The 12818-nt window shown below is 48.2% G+C and overlaps 1 protein-coding gene across 1 annotated transcript in view; it reads left to right on the top strand.

The window, feature by feature from the left end:
• Positions 1 to 12818, top strand: part of LOC131281381 (capon-like protein) — a 49436-nt gene that overhangs the window by 5265 nt on the left and 31353 nt on the right. The window contains exons 2-4 of the mRNA XM_058310710.1: positions 10111 to 10182; positions 10353 to 10448; positions 10650 to 10814. Of these exons, the coding sequence (XP_058166693.1) occupies positions 10111 to 10182; positions 10353 to 10448; positions 10650 to 10814 (333 nt within the window). The remainder of the gene's footprint in view (positions 1 to 10110; positions 10183 to 10352; positions 10449 to 10649; positions 10815 to 12818) is intronic.

The raw sequence follows: 12818 nt of genomic DNA, 5'->3' as shown, positions 1-12818 counted from the left end.
CACTGCAACTGCAGCTGGTAGCCCACGTTTTTCCACCCCAGCGTCGGATAGTCGTTCTTGGGGGGCAGCAAATGGTGGTGAAGCATGGCGTAGAGAGATCCCGTTTCTTTTGAAAACCTCTCCCGTTTTGCGCGTTCAACCGTGGGTTCGTGCATCGCGTGCCGTTTATTTCCCTTGCACAAGGTGAAATACGAGGTGTAGGATGCTAGAAGGAGGAGAAGGAAAAACCTTCCGCAAAGCAGCGAGGAAAACCATAACTACCGTTCGGTTAAACAATTCAATGTCAAGGCGTCTTATTCTCGGGTCGGGAAAAGAAACTGAGATAGCAACTCCATGCTACCTTTCGCGGAAAGCCGTGTGTGTGTGTAGTACCGTGTTTGATGGGTCCCTTCGGGCTACGAAGTAAATATTTACAATGCCAGAGAACTCCATACGTTTTGCCACGGTCGAATAAAAGGTCCGGGAACATATATATTTTCTGCCCTTTGGGTATCCCCCGTTGGTGAATCGTTTCTGCCCGTGCAAACATATCCATACCGAATTGGTCAAACATCCTTGGATATGATTCAGCCCGGCAAGCACAAGGGAAGCTCTCCCTGCGGCGGTGCTTTGGTTTGGATTTGTGGTATGAATGCCATTCCAATTCCGACGGCACGATAAATCGGTTCCCATGTCGTACCCTCGTACGCAAGATGGGAAGATCGTTAGCCAAACATGTCGTACGAAAATAACTTCACAATCGGTGGTCCGTATTTCTTTGCGAGAATATTTCACATTGCCTCTTCTTGAGGATTTGCCTGAGATTTCTGGCGCTACAGAAGCAGCCCAAGTACGTGCTCCTCCTCCGGGCCAGCTCCTCCGACCGAGATGAGAAGATTATGTTTTATTTCATTTGTGCCTGTGCGACACGTGACTCGAGTCCGGATCCCGTACACTCGGTGGAGTGCGTTTGATAAGCAAAGTTGCGACTTGCGGAGCACGAATGCTTTTAAACTCTCGGAAGAAGGAAGAAGGAACAAACACACACACACACCGCGATCCACACAAATGTCGTGCATATTCAATGGCGGCGGAAGGCGGCGCAAACATTGCAATTTAAAAATTCATGAGTCACCCACACGATCTCGAACGTTGTGTTGGCAAAGGAAGGTTTTGCCTCGCGAAACCATTAGATCACGCGTAGAGACATGTTTTGGTGTGACACGCTGCTGCGTGAGGTCCCAGGGGGAAAGGGCGCTGCGAGTGAGTGGAGGCGACCGCCAACGTCAACACAACATTGGCCAGAGTCGTGAAAGCATAGGTCTAACAACACCGTCTATCCAACTATTGCACTTCCTAAGCTTGGAAGAACCGAAAAGGAAACGCCATTCCCAAGATTTTCCTCTGCGGGAAGGCTTCCTTCCTTTGTGTTGCCTTGCCGAGCCTGAGGTCCTGAGGCGCTTCGTGCGCCCTGTTTACCCTGCAATATCCTACACCGCGCATCACTCGTGGCTCCCTTAACGTCTTGTGTAAACGTTCCTTGCCGACGAGTGCCACACATGTACCAAGCCGAGGTCTAAAGGCATACACGTCCTACCGTTGGTAGCGAGCTCTCGGGATGGATTTGTGGAAACCAGCCCGGGAAAGGGAGGAGAATAATTTACCATTTGCTGCCAGTTATTGCGGTGGGTTGCATTTGCAGTTGCACCACTGCTCCTACTACTAGCTGCTGCTGCTGCTGCGTTAGGTCTTTCGTTTTGGAACGCTTCTACACACCCCTGCGTTTGACCCGTTCCCGGGTTTTCTTCCTACCACGTGCAAGTGCAGCTGCACTTATGTGCTCCGAGTGCTGTAACGGCGGAGTGTGGCCGTCGTGGTGTGGTAGTGTGGTAGATACATTTCTTGGAATCGACATGGCACGCCACGGAACGGGTCGAAGGGAGTAAGTGTCGTTAGAGTTGGAGTTAAGAAAAAACAACGTCGATGGCCACAGGAGGAGGAGGCAAAAGGGCGTATGGAATGGTGAGATGGATATCTCTCCTTTTACGCAAACGCCCGAACTATGGCAGTAGGCTCTGGGTTTTGGTCGAACCGTTTTCCCCAACTCCCGAGCGGAGGGCTTTCTTTGTTCCATTGGATAGGAGGGCAGGGTTAGAGTCTTTGGTGTGGTGGTGCCTTGCGTTTTGTCCATTTTTGCAGACTATCGACCTCCGCTGGTGTTGATCCATGCACATGTCCATATGTGTGTGGGCTCCCCCGGTTGCGAATACGCCGTGCCGTGGACATCATGCTTTGGCGGAGCCCTGGAGACATCGCGCGGCTATGGCAGAAGAAGGGAGAGGTCGTTTGGTGCAATGCCTAATGCGGGACATCCATCCATTCGGTGGGTGATGCTGGGTGATGCCGGGTGGCTTTCACTATTTTCACCCGCCTCTCTACCGGAGCCAGCCACAGCCTGCTTTGATGAATCGTCGACAGCAACGATACCGTCGTCGCGACACGTAAATAGGCTGCGGCTATGGAGCGGCAAGATCATCAGTGTCACCTCGAACGGCACAACACGGCGGGTTCTTCTGTTCACGGCCACACTCCTAATCCGTCAACCCTCGGTGTCGATGATCCCGAGCCGGTGCCAAAATTGACGGGCATAAACTGAGGACCTATAAAGGTTGCTGCACGTATGACGAGATTCATGGGCCAGAGGACGCACCACACAGGTAGGAAAGGGAAGGAAAGAAAGGTGCGCCAGAAATGGCAAAATCAGGACCACTCGCGAAACACCGCATACCTCTCGGATGGAATGACTTTCGAAAAAAAGATGACATCCCGTTCCTTTTCCCACTTTAAATCGCAGCCTGCTTTTGGAGTTTGATATTTTTAGTTCTTTTAATTTCTCCGTTCCGTGTGGTTTTCGTCATTTGCGTTTCAAAACACTGTGACTTTAAAAATTAAGTTTGATAACTTATTGACTATTTACGAGATTATTTACTGTGTTTCTAATGATGCTACACAGTTTGAGGACACGACAATTTTAAAACATTCACAGCGTACGACAAGGCAAGGTAAATTTTGCTTTTATCAAAATCCTCCATATAAATGTGAAATGCTACGAGCATGGATTTTCCGGTTAGACACATCATGTTTGAGGCAAACCGCACACGTTCCAAGCGTTTGACATAATCGAATTATATTTTGTGTGTGGCTACCCAAACTGCGTGACGCCCATTAACCGGTCAATGTAGTTGTCCAAATCGTGCGTTTCGAGCCCATCGTCGGGTTGAACGGCGATGGTAGACAATGCCACAGAGATCTACCGCCACAAATCCCCATCGGATGCTACGGGTCATGAATAATAAATCCGGTGGTACAAAAGGGTACCTCTCTTTCGGTCGGGAGAACAATTTCCGCGTGTTTTGCGCGGCTCTACGCCTGCGACAAGCGGCATCGATAGGTTCTCAGTGAAAATAGGAAATTGATTGCAAAAGTTGCAGTTCCACACAACTACACAATTTAGTGCCTGGGGGGGGGGGGACATTCTTTCTCCCGTTCGCCTGCCCGGTTGTTCCTGGCTTCGCGACTAATTGTGTCCCCGGAGGGCTTCGGGAGGGTTGAGTTCAAACCCACCACGGGGGGAAGTTGGTCGAAGCGAGCAAAAAGCAATGGTTTGCCGGGCTCACCGAGCAGAGAGCCTTCGGGCCGAATTCCGGAAGCCATGATCGGTGATTACAAACCCCACACTCTAGGGCCACTCCAGCGAGAACAATCGAGGGTCGCTTTGCATTCTGTGCATGCAGCTGGCAGGCAGACCTAGCCCTAGCCCTAGTACGCTTGATTGCCAATCGATGCACGATTGGGACCGGCGGAAAACCGGAGAAAGACTTGCCCACTTTTATTCGATTTTCAATATGCACTTCGCTCTTCATTCTTCGTTTGGTTCCCCAGGCCACCCGTCGTCTCCAAACGGATGCAGGTGTGCGGGGTGTTTCACTTGGTTCGTGTTTTCCCTCGGGAAACGTTTGTACCATCTAGAGGCCCCTTGCACCGGCGACAATCGACAAGTCGGAGTGCATGTGAACAGAAGTGGTAATAGTTGAAAAATTTCCGACATTTATTTACCTGCCTTTTCTGTTCGATTTCTTTCCAGTCATTTACAAGCACCCTTGAGCGTGCATGAGTGTGGGGTGGTAGTGGTGCAGGAAAAAAGGGCGCACCACCCTTTCTTTTGATTGTAAATTTGCATCGCAACGCATTAGCATCCGGGGAAAAAACAGCCGGAAATGGTATTGTGCCTGGTGTCGCATGGAAACAGGGTTGTTTATTTATCGATTTTAATTGTTTGCAGCATGGCATCCATTTGCGAACTGCACCATAAAAAGGTACTTTCTATTATTCCGCGTCGCCGTTGATGTTTGATGTCTGCACATTTAATAGAACGGAAAATGGCAAACGTAAAAATCCCAACGGTGCTGTACGCTCGTGAACTAAACAATAACATTTTAATCAGTTATCGCAATTAGTTATTGGAAACTCATAACTGATCATGCGCTTGTTATAACTGTCTTACGATCATGTGCACATGGTGCGCAAAAGAACTAAACGGTTATCATAAGGTATGGAGAAGAACATATGGCTGCGTGCGCATAGGTCATCCACCCCGAGGGGGGTTTGACCCGATACTCTTCCCGATAGTTTGACCCAAACTGTGTCCGTGATCGACGAGAGGAAAGCTTTCGTACCATATATTTGCTGGCAATCCTTCGATCCTTGCGGGAAAAAGAGAAGAGAAAACGAGAGAGCATTTCGAAAAACATAAGCAACCGAGAGAGGAACATTGTGCGGAGAATGTGTGATCAGCCACAGAGAATGGGTGTGAAAGTCAATCTTGCGGGCGGCAAAAGGGCGGAGGGGGGGAAGATTTTCGCACATAAATAATTAACATACGTCATTCCGGGAATGGCGGCTTTGGCGCTGCGCCAACGGACGACGGTGATGCTGAAGAATCACGGCTCGCGGCAACATTTAAACACGCCATTTAGCACAACAGCCAGTCGAGGGATGCTGCAACGATGGGATGCGGCTTAGCGCTTCTTCCATGCCGCCTTATGGCGTTACGGCTGCTTTCTAGAGGGGGTTTGTGTGGGATGTCAGTGTGTTTGGCGGCTCGAGGTCCGCGGCGTCGCGGGTCTCGCAAACATCGGTTAATGGCCAACGTCCTGCAACAAAGATTGCGCGCGAACCTAGACTTTCCTAGAATATCGCTAACGACAAGGGGTTTCTTTTGACCTGGTTTTCGAATGTTCGTGATGGAAACTGGACACTGGCTGACGTTAATGAACGAATGGAAATAAAGAAGAACTTTCTGGTCAGTATGCCCAATGGAAGGTTGGAGAGGTGAGCTTAAGTGGACGTGGATGCATTCAATCAAAATTATGCACAACGTTCGGTCTTCGGTTGAAGTTTAATCGTACCATTCAAGGGTTAATATGCGTTCTAAAGCCGGTTTTGCGATTCCTTGTTTAGGATTTTTTTATTATTCCTGTACTACTACCATCCTCTTCCCCTTCCTGGCACGTCAAGCAGCATAAACGATGTTTGCTTTTCGTCTGGCGTTTATTTTTGCACCTTGTTTCCTTCTTGTGCGCCGCCGGGAGTCCCACCACTTTTCACTCTTCGGTATGATGTTTTCATTTCATTACGCCGTTTGCACCCCTGTCGGTCTGTGTGTATGTGTGTTTCTGGTGAGGCTGATTATTATTATATGTGGTTAGTAAGGAGTTTTCTTTTACTTATCCCTTTTTTCTTCACTTCATTCGGGCGGAAACAGAACCTTCCTGCACTGAAACTCTTAGCCGCAGTGCATGTTTATCTGCCAGTGAATTGACCTGTGTTCTGGTCGGTGCCGGTTGCTGAAAGATGAAAGATGGGATCGGACACGGGGCGTTGGAAAAAACAATAAACTATTCCAAACCTGTGAGCATGCATCATCAAGAAGCGCTAATGAGGATGTTGTAAATCATAATATTTGCCCTTGTTATCAAACCGGCGAGTGATGATGATGAGATTTTAGGTATACGGTTCATGCCGGGTTTCGGTATCGATATAGGAAGCACATGTTAACTTGTTATCACCGAAGGATGGGATGTGATGGGACGATACGAAAATTGTGTTATACTTGTAACATCCCAGCGGGCCTTCTGAACGCTTTGGGGAATCATACTCTATTTATTTAACATTAAAGAGCCAACGACATCAAAGCGGATGTAAACGACCCCTTTAGAAGTACATATTTTTTAGCTCACGATACAGTGTTCGAGGGCGGAGAAAAATGTACATCAACACTAAGTGCTCTACTGCTGTAAGGAAGGGGTTTGTTCAAATCAAACGACCAGCTCTTGTGGAGAACTTTGGGACGGGGGTGTGTTGCTTCAATCAAGATGTCGGTGGAGATCACCACTTTTTGAGAAAAATGCCGCCAGCAGCAACAGTTTGACGAACGTCGGATTGATGGACGTATTACCCCACGCCTTCCATTGAACGCTTGTCGCGCGATTTCACTTCTCTCGGATGTGAAGGTGGCTTTTGATTCTCCGCCCAATCCTCCACTCCCGAGAAATGGAGGAGAACTTCTTCCATTCACTGTGTATCTTTTCTTTTTCCTGGCAGCATCGGACGGCATGGAAAAATTCTCCCCCCCCCCCCCCCCCCCCCCCATCCGACCCGATTGAGTGCGAACATCCAACAAATAAATACGCGCGACCAACTTCCGTTTAGCGACCCTCTCATGCCATCCTCGATGCGGGGCCGTGCATCATTGCAACAGCTGGAATGCACTATGCATCCCCCTGACAGCAATCACGGACACGGGCAAGACACGCCGCCAGTCACACACTCATGCAAAGCCCCGCCAGCTTGTTGTCGTCTTTTCGCCTGACCGACAGACGCTTCGCCTGACGCTGCACTTTATCGTTTAACGGTGCACTTTGCATAGCGGTGGCTTGCATACTGTTTTGTTTTGTTTTGTTTTGCCTTTTTTTTTACAGATGTTATGCTTCGCTTACACCACGCGGCCCACTTCTTGCGTGCTTACACGCCCTCCGGCCCCTCGTCTGGCCTCGGTTCCCCCGTTCGTCATTAGCTTGCTTCCGTTGAGAAAAGAGGGCCGCACCACTTGTGTGCCAAGCCCTTTTGCCGGTGGCTTCCGACGTGTGGTTTTACTTACCACGCTCGGGTCCCCAATCACGTCGCCTCGTATTATGCTGCCCAGATCGGAGAGATACACTATCCTCCGCCAGCTTCCCGCATGCAATGATGGCACTGCTTTCCTTCCCCCCTCGATCCACAATAAAGTGCTGTGGACCATCGTTTGCATTTCAATTTCTGTTACCTTAATGCTTCTTTTTGTTATCTTTGACCTTGTTTCTTTTTTCATCTGTTGTTGCGATTACTAGCCATGTTCCGCTCCCGGTCCCACTTCTCTGTCCAATTATGTCCAGTGCTTTCAATATGTTACCATCGCGTGTTGTTTGTTCGTTGTCCCTTTTTTAATTTCACCACCACTAGATTTCCATACCTGTTAGCTTTTTATTGTTTTCTTTTCCCACTTCCATTGTACATTGCTCTCGGTGATGTACCGTTCAGTTGATCCAGTGTCTAGCATTGCACCTTTGGAGTTGCATCCATTATTCTCTTTCTGCCAACCTTAAAAAAACATATCGGACATATGCGTGAGTCTCTAGAGGTGTCCGGTAGCCCTAGGTCCCCCTCTATCTTTCTATTTCTCACTTCACCCGGATCAAGTTTTCGATTCGACGTATCATTTCCCGTACTTTTTCCACCATGTCCTCAATATGTCCTCCTTTTGTTTTTACTCTCCAATGGCCTTATATTGAACGCTTCTCAGTTCTCTACAGTATTATAATTATAATTCGCCGCAAAATTTGTTCTGGTGATTGTTTGCTACAGTGAAGGAAGCTCGAGCGTCACGTTGATCCAGTCCCGAAAGAGCCTTCCAGCAGCTGTGTTTATGCTTCATCAAGGCATACGAACGCAAACGCAAGAATGGAAACGCAAACGCAGTGGCATTGCACGATACGCTGGCGAGAATGCTGGCATTGCGTGCGTGGTCTAATTTTAAACTCGTTGTTATGAAAACGTTAGTGAAGAAATAAACACGGAAAACGCGGTGCGTGCACGGGTGGAAAAGAAATGTGAAACCCTTTTCCACCGCCACCCAATGCCCTCCCCTTTCTCTTGGGGTGGTCAAAAACCAAAACTTCGGCCCGCTGACAGACAAGCGCGTGAAGGTATTGTGGAGTCTCTGGAATAGCTGCGGCTGGCGCCACGAAGAAGGGAAGTGATTATTAATGAAACCGTTTGCTCGGAGGGTAATTATGGGCGGCAGCAGTTAGCACCCTTTTCCGGGCGTTTTATTTACCTCCAACTTGGAGCGATTGGAGAAACAATCAAAAGTTTAATTTCTTCGATTTTTGTTGCCCCTTCCAAAGCAAGGCCAACCCGTTATCGTGTGGATACTTTTGGGTGGATTTTCCTCCGATGGCCCGATAGTTCGGCCGTTCGGAAAGGGAACGAAAAACAGTGCATTGAAAAATGAAAACAGCCACTAGCGTCTTTTTCAGCCTAAATCTACTTTATATTTATTTTATTAATGATTTTCATTCCTAAAAGCTACCAAGCTGTTCCATATAGAAATTTGCTGCAATTGATGAGGGAAAATTGGTTTCCAAAAACAAACATTGGTTTGGGAAAAGAAAAATGAATATTCACCAACTAGACCGAGAGAGAGGGAGAGAGAAAGAGAGAGGGCGATAAGAGATTCCAATTATTGTCCTGCGTCGGTTTGCTGCGATCGAAAAGAAGGCAAAATACGGGTGAAAACAACTGCGTCCATCCGGAATTGGGGTCCCGGGCTCGGTTCCGCTCTTTCTCCGTTTCGCAGCTGGCCGGACATTAGGCGTGGGTTGCAGTTTAGTTTTATTTTCTATTGGTTACGGTTCAGTGACGATTAGCCGGTTGGGCGGACACGGCGTAGGATTCATGGTTATTTTTCTTCTTTTCGTCAGGAAAAGAGGGAAAATTTGAGTCCCGGTGTGCCATGACAATCAATGGCGACTATTACTTTGTAATATGGGGCAGTCGTTGGAGACTGTGGAATACACTTTTCGGAAAGACGCTTGCAACGGACATGACAGCGCGTCACCCAAGGATCGAAATAAATGGTTTACAAACGATTAAACTTGGGAATTGTGTCGCTTCAACGATTTCCATATCAATCATTTTTACTTGTGGTCCCTCCAGAGCTCAGAATTCATACCGAATGATAACTGATTGACAGAAAGGTTTTTGTATGGGTAAAGGATTCCGTTTAATTTCATGTTATGCTTCAATATAGTAGAGCTTTCGCAAGAAAAAGCAATTTCAACCCGGTTGAAAATGTTGCTCATCCAAGGCGGAAGAGTTCAAAGGCTGGATTAGTAGTGATTCTTTATCGGAAGATGTTCTTCCGGCCGCAAACCCTGGAGCAGGCATCATTCCGGCCCATAAAACGGCTGTTTGGAATTCACCTTTTCAAGCGTGTATGATTCATTCGAAATCTCCCACCCAATAATGGGAGGTGAATGGATGGATGGCGGTGACTCATCGGAGTCCTATTTTGTCCCGACGTCAATGCGAACCACTGGGGTAAAAATTTCCCACCATCGTGTAGCTGCCCAGGTGTGTGGTGGCTTGAAGAAAAGAATTCAGAGCTAGTGCTCAGATGGTGGCTGATTGGACACACTATCGGGCGCGTGGGTTAATAACCGTCTCCTACGTGTCCCCATTTACCTCTGCGAATACCTTACGTCGACCGCTCCGACATCGAGACGGAAGGGACACACCGGGTCTTCGGGGTTGAGAGGATTAGCAAGCGCTATCGATGATTGATTTGGCAAAGGTTAGCAAAAGTGCCAGTGCAACTGGTAGGACGTACGCCCCCCCCGGGGGGCTTCTTTCGATTGCGGTCCAGAGGCCTCCGCCCTTGCTCCTTACGCCCTGCTCGATGGCTGCTGCACCTCAAAAGAATCAAGTATGATTAATTTTGTAATGTTTCTTTCCTTCCGCCTTTCGTTGCAGCTGATCGGATGGCAGGTCGTACCGAGGCCTAGCAATCGGACGGAAATTGTTCAGGCCATGCGAAGGATACGGGTAAGTGCAGGAGGGGACCAATTCTTTCGTGGAACGTGAGCCAATCGGCCAAAGTGGAACGCTTCCATTTCGAGCTGCAGTTGCAGCAGCATCCAATCTAACGGTTTCTTTCTTTCTTTCTTCTTTCGCCCACCACCCCCCAAAACCTAATCTCTTGCGTCCATCGATAGTACGAGTGTAAGGTTCAAAACAGCAAGAAGAAGAAGGTCACCGTCAGCATCTCGGTGGAAGGTGTTCGCGTGTGCCTGAAGCGGAAGAGACGAAAGGTAAGGACCGGCGGCAGCGACTTCGCTCCCTTCCTCGGTAACGCCGGAACCCATTTCCATCATCATCGTTCATCAATGGGCTTTCCCTGAACGGTTGTCAAGATTCGGCGTTTGATCCATTACTCGCAGCAATCAACCTCCACCTCCTTCCCGCTCCATTGCACTTTCTTACTAGCGTCCTTTTCCCGCCCGCAGAAAAAGCAGCACCAGTGGAACGACCCGCTGGAGATAGAACTGCTCAGCCATCCCATCTACCGGATATTCTACGTCTCGCACGATAGCAACGACCTGAAGATCTTCAGCTACATCGCACGCGATGGCAGTAGCGACGTGTTCAAGTGTTGCGTCTTCAAGACGAACAAAAAGGTAAGTCAAACTTCCTGCGTAGAAAATGTAGAAATCATCCTAAACCCGAACTCGAGCTGAACGTAACATGTTCTGATTGCATTCACTTAATTGATATCCGGCTCACAACGAATAGCCTAAGGTATGTTTTTGACCATCGGATTTAGAGGGTTCATTGGACACGACCATAAGCCACCACCACGTGGTGGTGTGTATTATACGGTTAGCAGGTCGTTGACTTTTTACCTACTTTCAAACGCGCATGTCGCATCGTTTAGGGCTCCGATTCCGAGGGTTGCCCTCCAGCATAAAACGGTACCAAAGGCTCGGGACTCGGAGCCCCAAATCGGGTGTTTGTATCTTTCTTATCTTTCGAAGGCGCCCGCCGCCCAACAGCCGACCGGAGGAGGAATTGTTTCCATTTCAAGGTGTTGAATGTATGCTCTCCGGGGACACACAAGAGGCCTCCCTTGGCTTCCCTTTTGCCGAACTATATTTTCAATCGTGCTAGAAGACACGGTATGATATTCCCTTTTGTGCCGGGAGGCTTTCGGTAATTTATATTTGCCCTTCGGTGACAGCAAATAAATCGCACAAAATATCCGGTGACCAAACATGTTGGGCATTGAAAATCCGTTTCATCTAGTTCCGTTAGAGCGGGACCGAAGAGCGGGCATGTTTATTCGTTCGCTCTACAACGGGGACGGGAGCGAAGTGTTTGCTTTTCGAAGGCTCGAAAACTCCCATCCCATCCGGTGTCCAAAAAGTCCCCTATCGGTGACACAATTCGTGTGTGCGTTGAGACTTTTTGGAAAACGAGTGGCCGGTCAGCTCGTCAGAGATACCATCGCACTAGACACGTTTGAAATGCGGTGATGCTTCATGCGAGGTTCTACAAAATCATTCGCCGTCACCACCGGATCCCGTACGGCCATAATAGGCCTTCATTTGCAAATGATTGTTAGTGACATACACGCACACTCCACAATGGATGCCGGAGTGACTCATTCATCCCGCGCTCGAATGCGATGAGGTGCACCGCAGTGGAATGCGATGGAACGCTAATCGCTGCTTCCGCCTTCCTTCCGGCCACAGCTCGTAGGGAACCGGTTTCTGTTCGTGGTCGGCAGGTGGATGGATGCTGGTGCGTTGCGATGATATCAACGCTGTTTTAATTGGCCACTCCTCACCCACCCTTGTGGGATGTGTGGTTGAAGCGGGTGGTGTACACCACCTCTCTTGCTCGAGTGCACCACCCTTAGCAATGTGTTTTCTGATGTGGAATTACTTTCCTCACGAACGATTGCAAAGTGGAAAGACATCTGCAACTGCAACAGCCTGATTCATTTGTGTAGGGAAAACGAAAAGCTTTGTTATGAACATTTCTTCCAAATTTATTTATCACATTTGTTTTGTTCTAAAACACTCTGGGTAGCGGAGATGATAGTGATTTAAAATAAAAAATCTTAAAACAATCCACTATGGTACATTTATACAACCGGAGAAACTTTAGTGTTGTTAAATCTTGATAGTCCTCGGCGGAGTTGTTTATAAAGTTTCCTAGCTTGCGATGAAGCTAACAGTTCAACTACTTTGGAAAGACGAAAAGAGCACAATGAAACATAGGTGCGATTTCTGTCACGCAAGCGTCATCATGTTTATTTTGATTCCCCCAACGTCAACCGAGACCGAGACGACAACGTGTGGAGATGCGATGTAATTTAATGGTAATTTAGCTCCATGCTTTCGACCGCGAAAGTCTCAAACTTCACCACCGGAAAAGGGTATGGTTTGTGATGTTGGTTTGCTTTTGTTCCCACACGTACACACATACTCACAGACGATTTTGTTTCGTCTCCAATAAGCCGGAATGCTTACAACTGCATGCACTTAGTATTGTGTATCATGAGCTTTTTAATCTCTTCTTATCATGCAAGGAGTCGACCGTATTTGGAAAGTAAAGATCCCAAAACTGATGACTGTAAGGTTGGGAAATCACATGGAAGGGAACTGATGAACAATGTA

This window comes from Anopheles ziemanni, chromosome 2, assembly GCF_943734765.1.
Source record: "Anopheles ziemanni chromosome 2, idAnoZiCoDA_A2_x.2, whole genome shotgun sequence".
NCBI classification, from domain to species: Eukaryota; Metazoa; Arthropoda; class Insecta; order Diptera; family Culicidae; genus Anopheles; species Anopheles ziemanni.
This window is presented reverse-complemented; position numbering and strand designations above follow the sequence as displayed.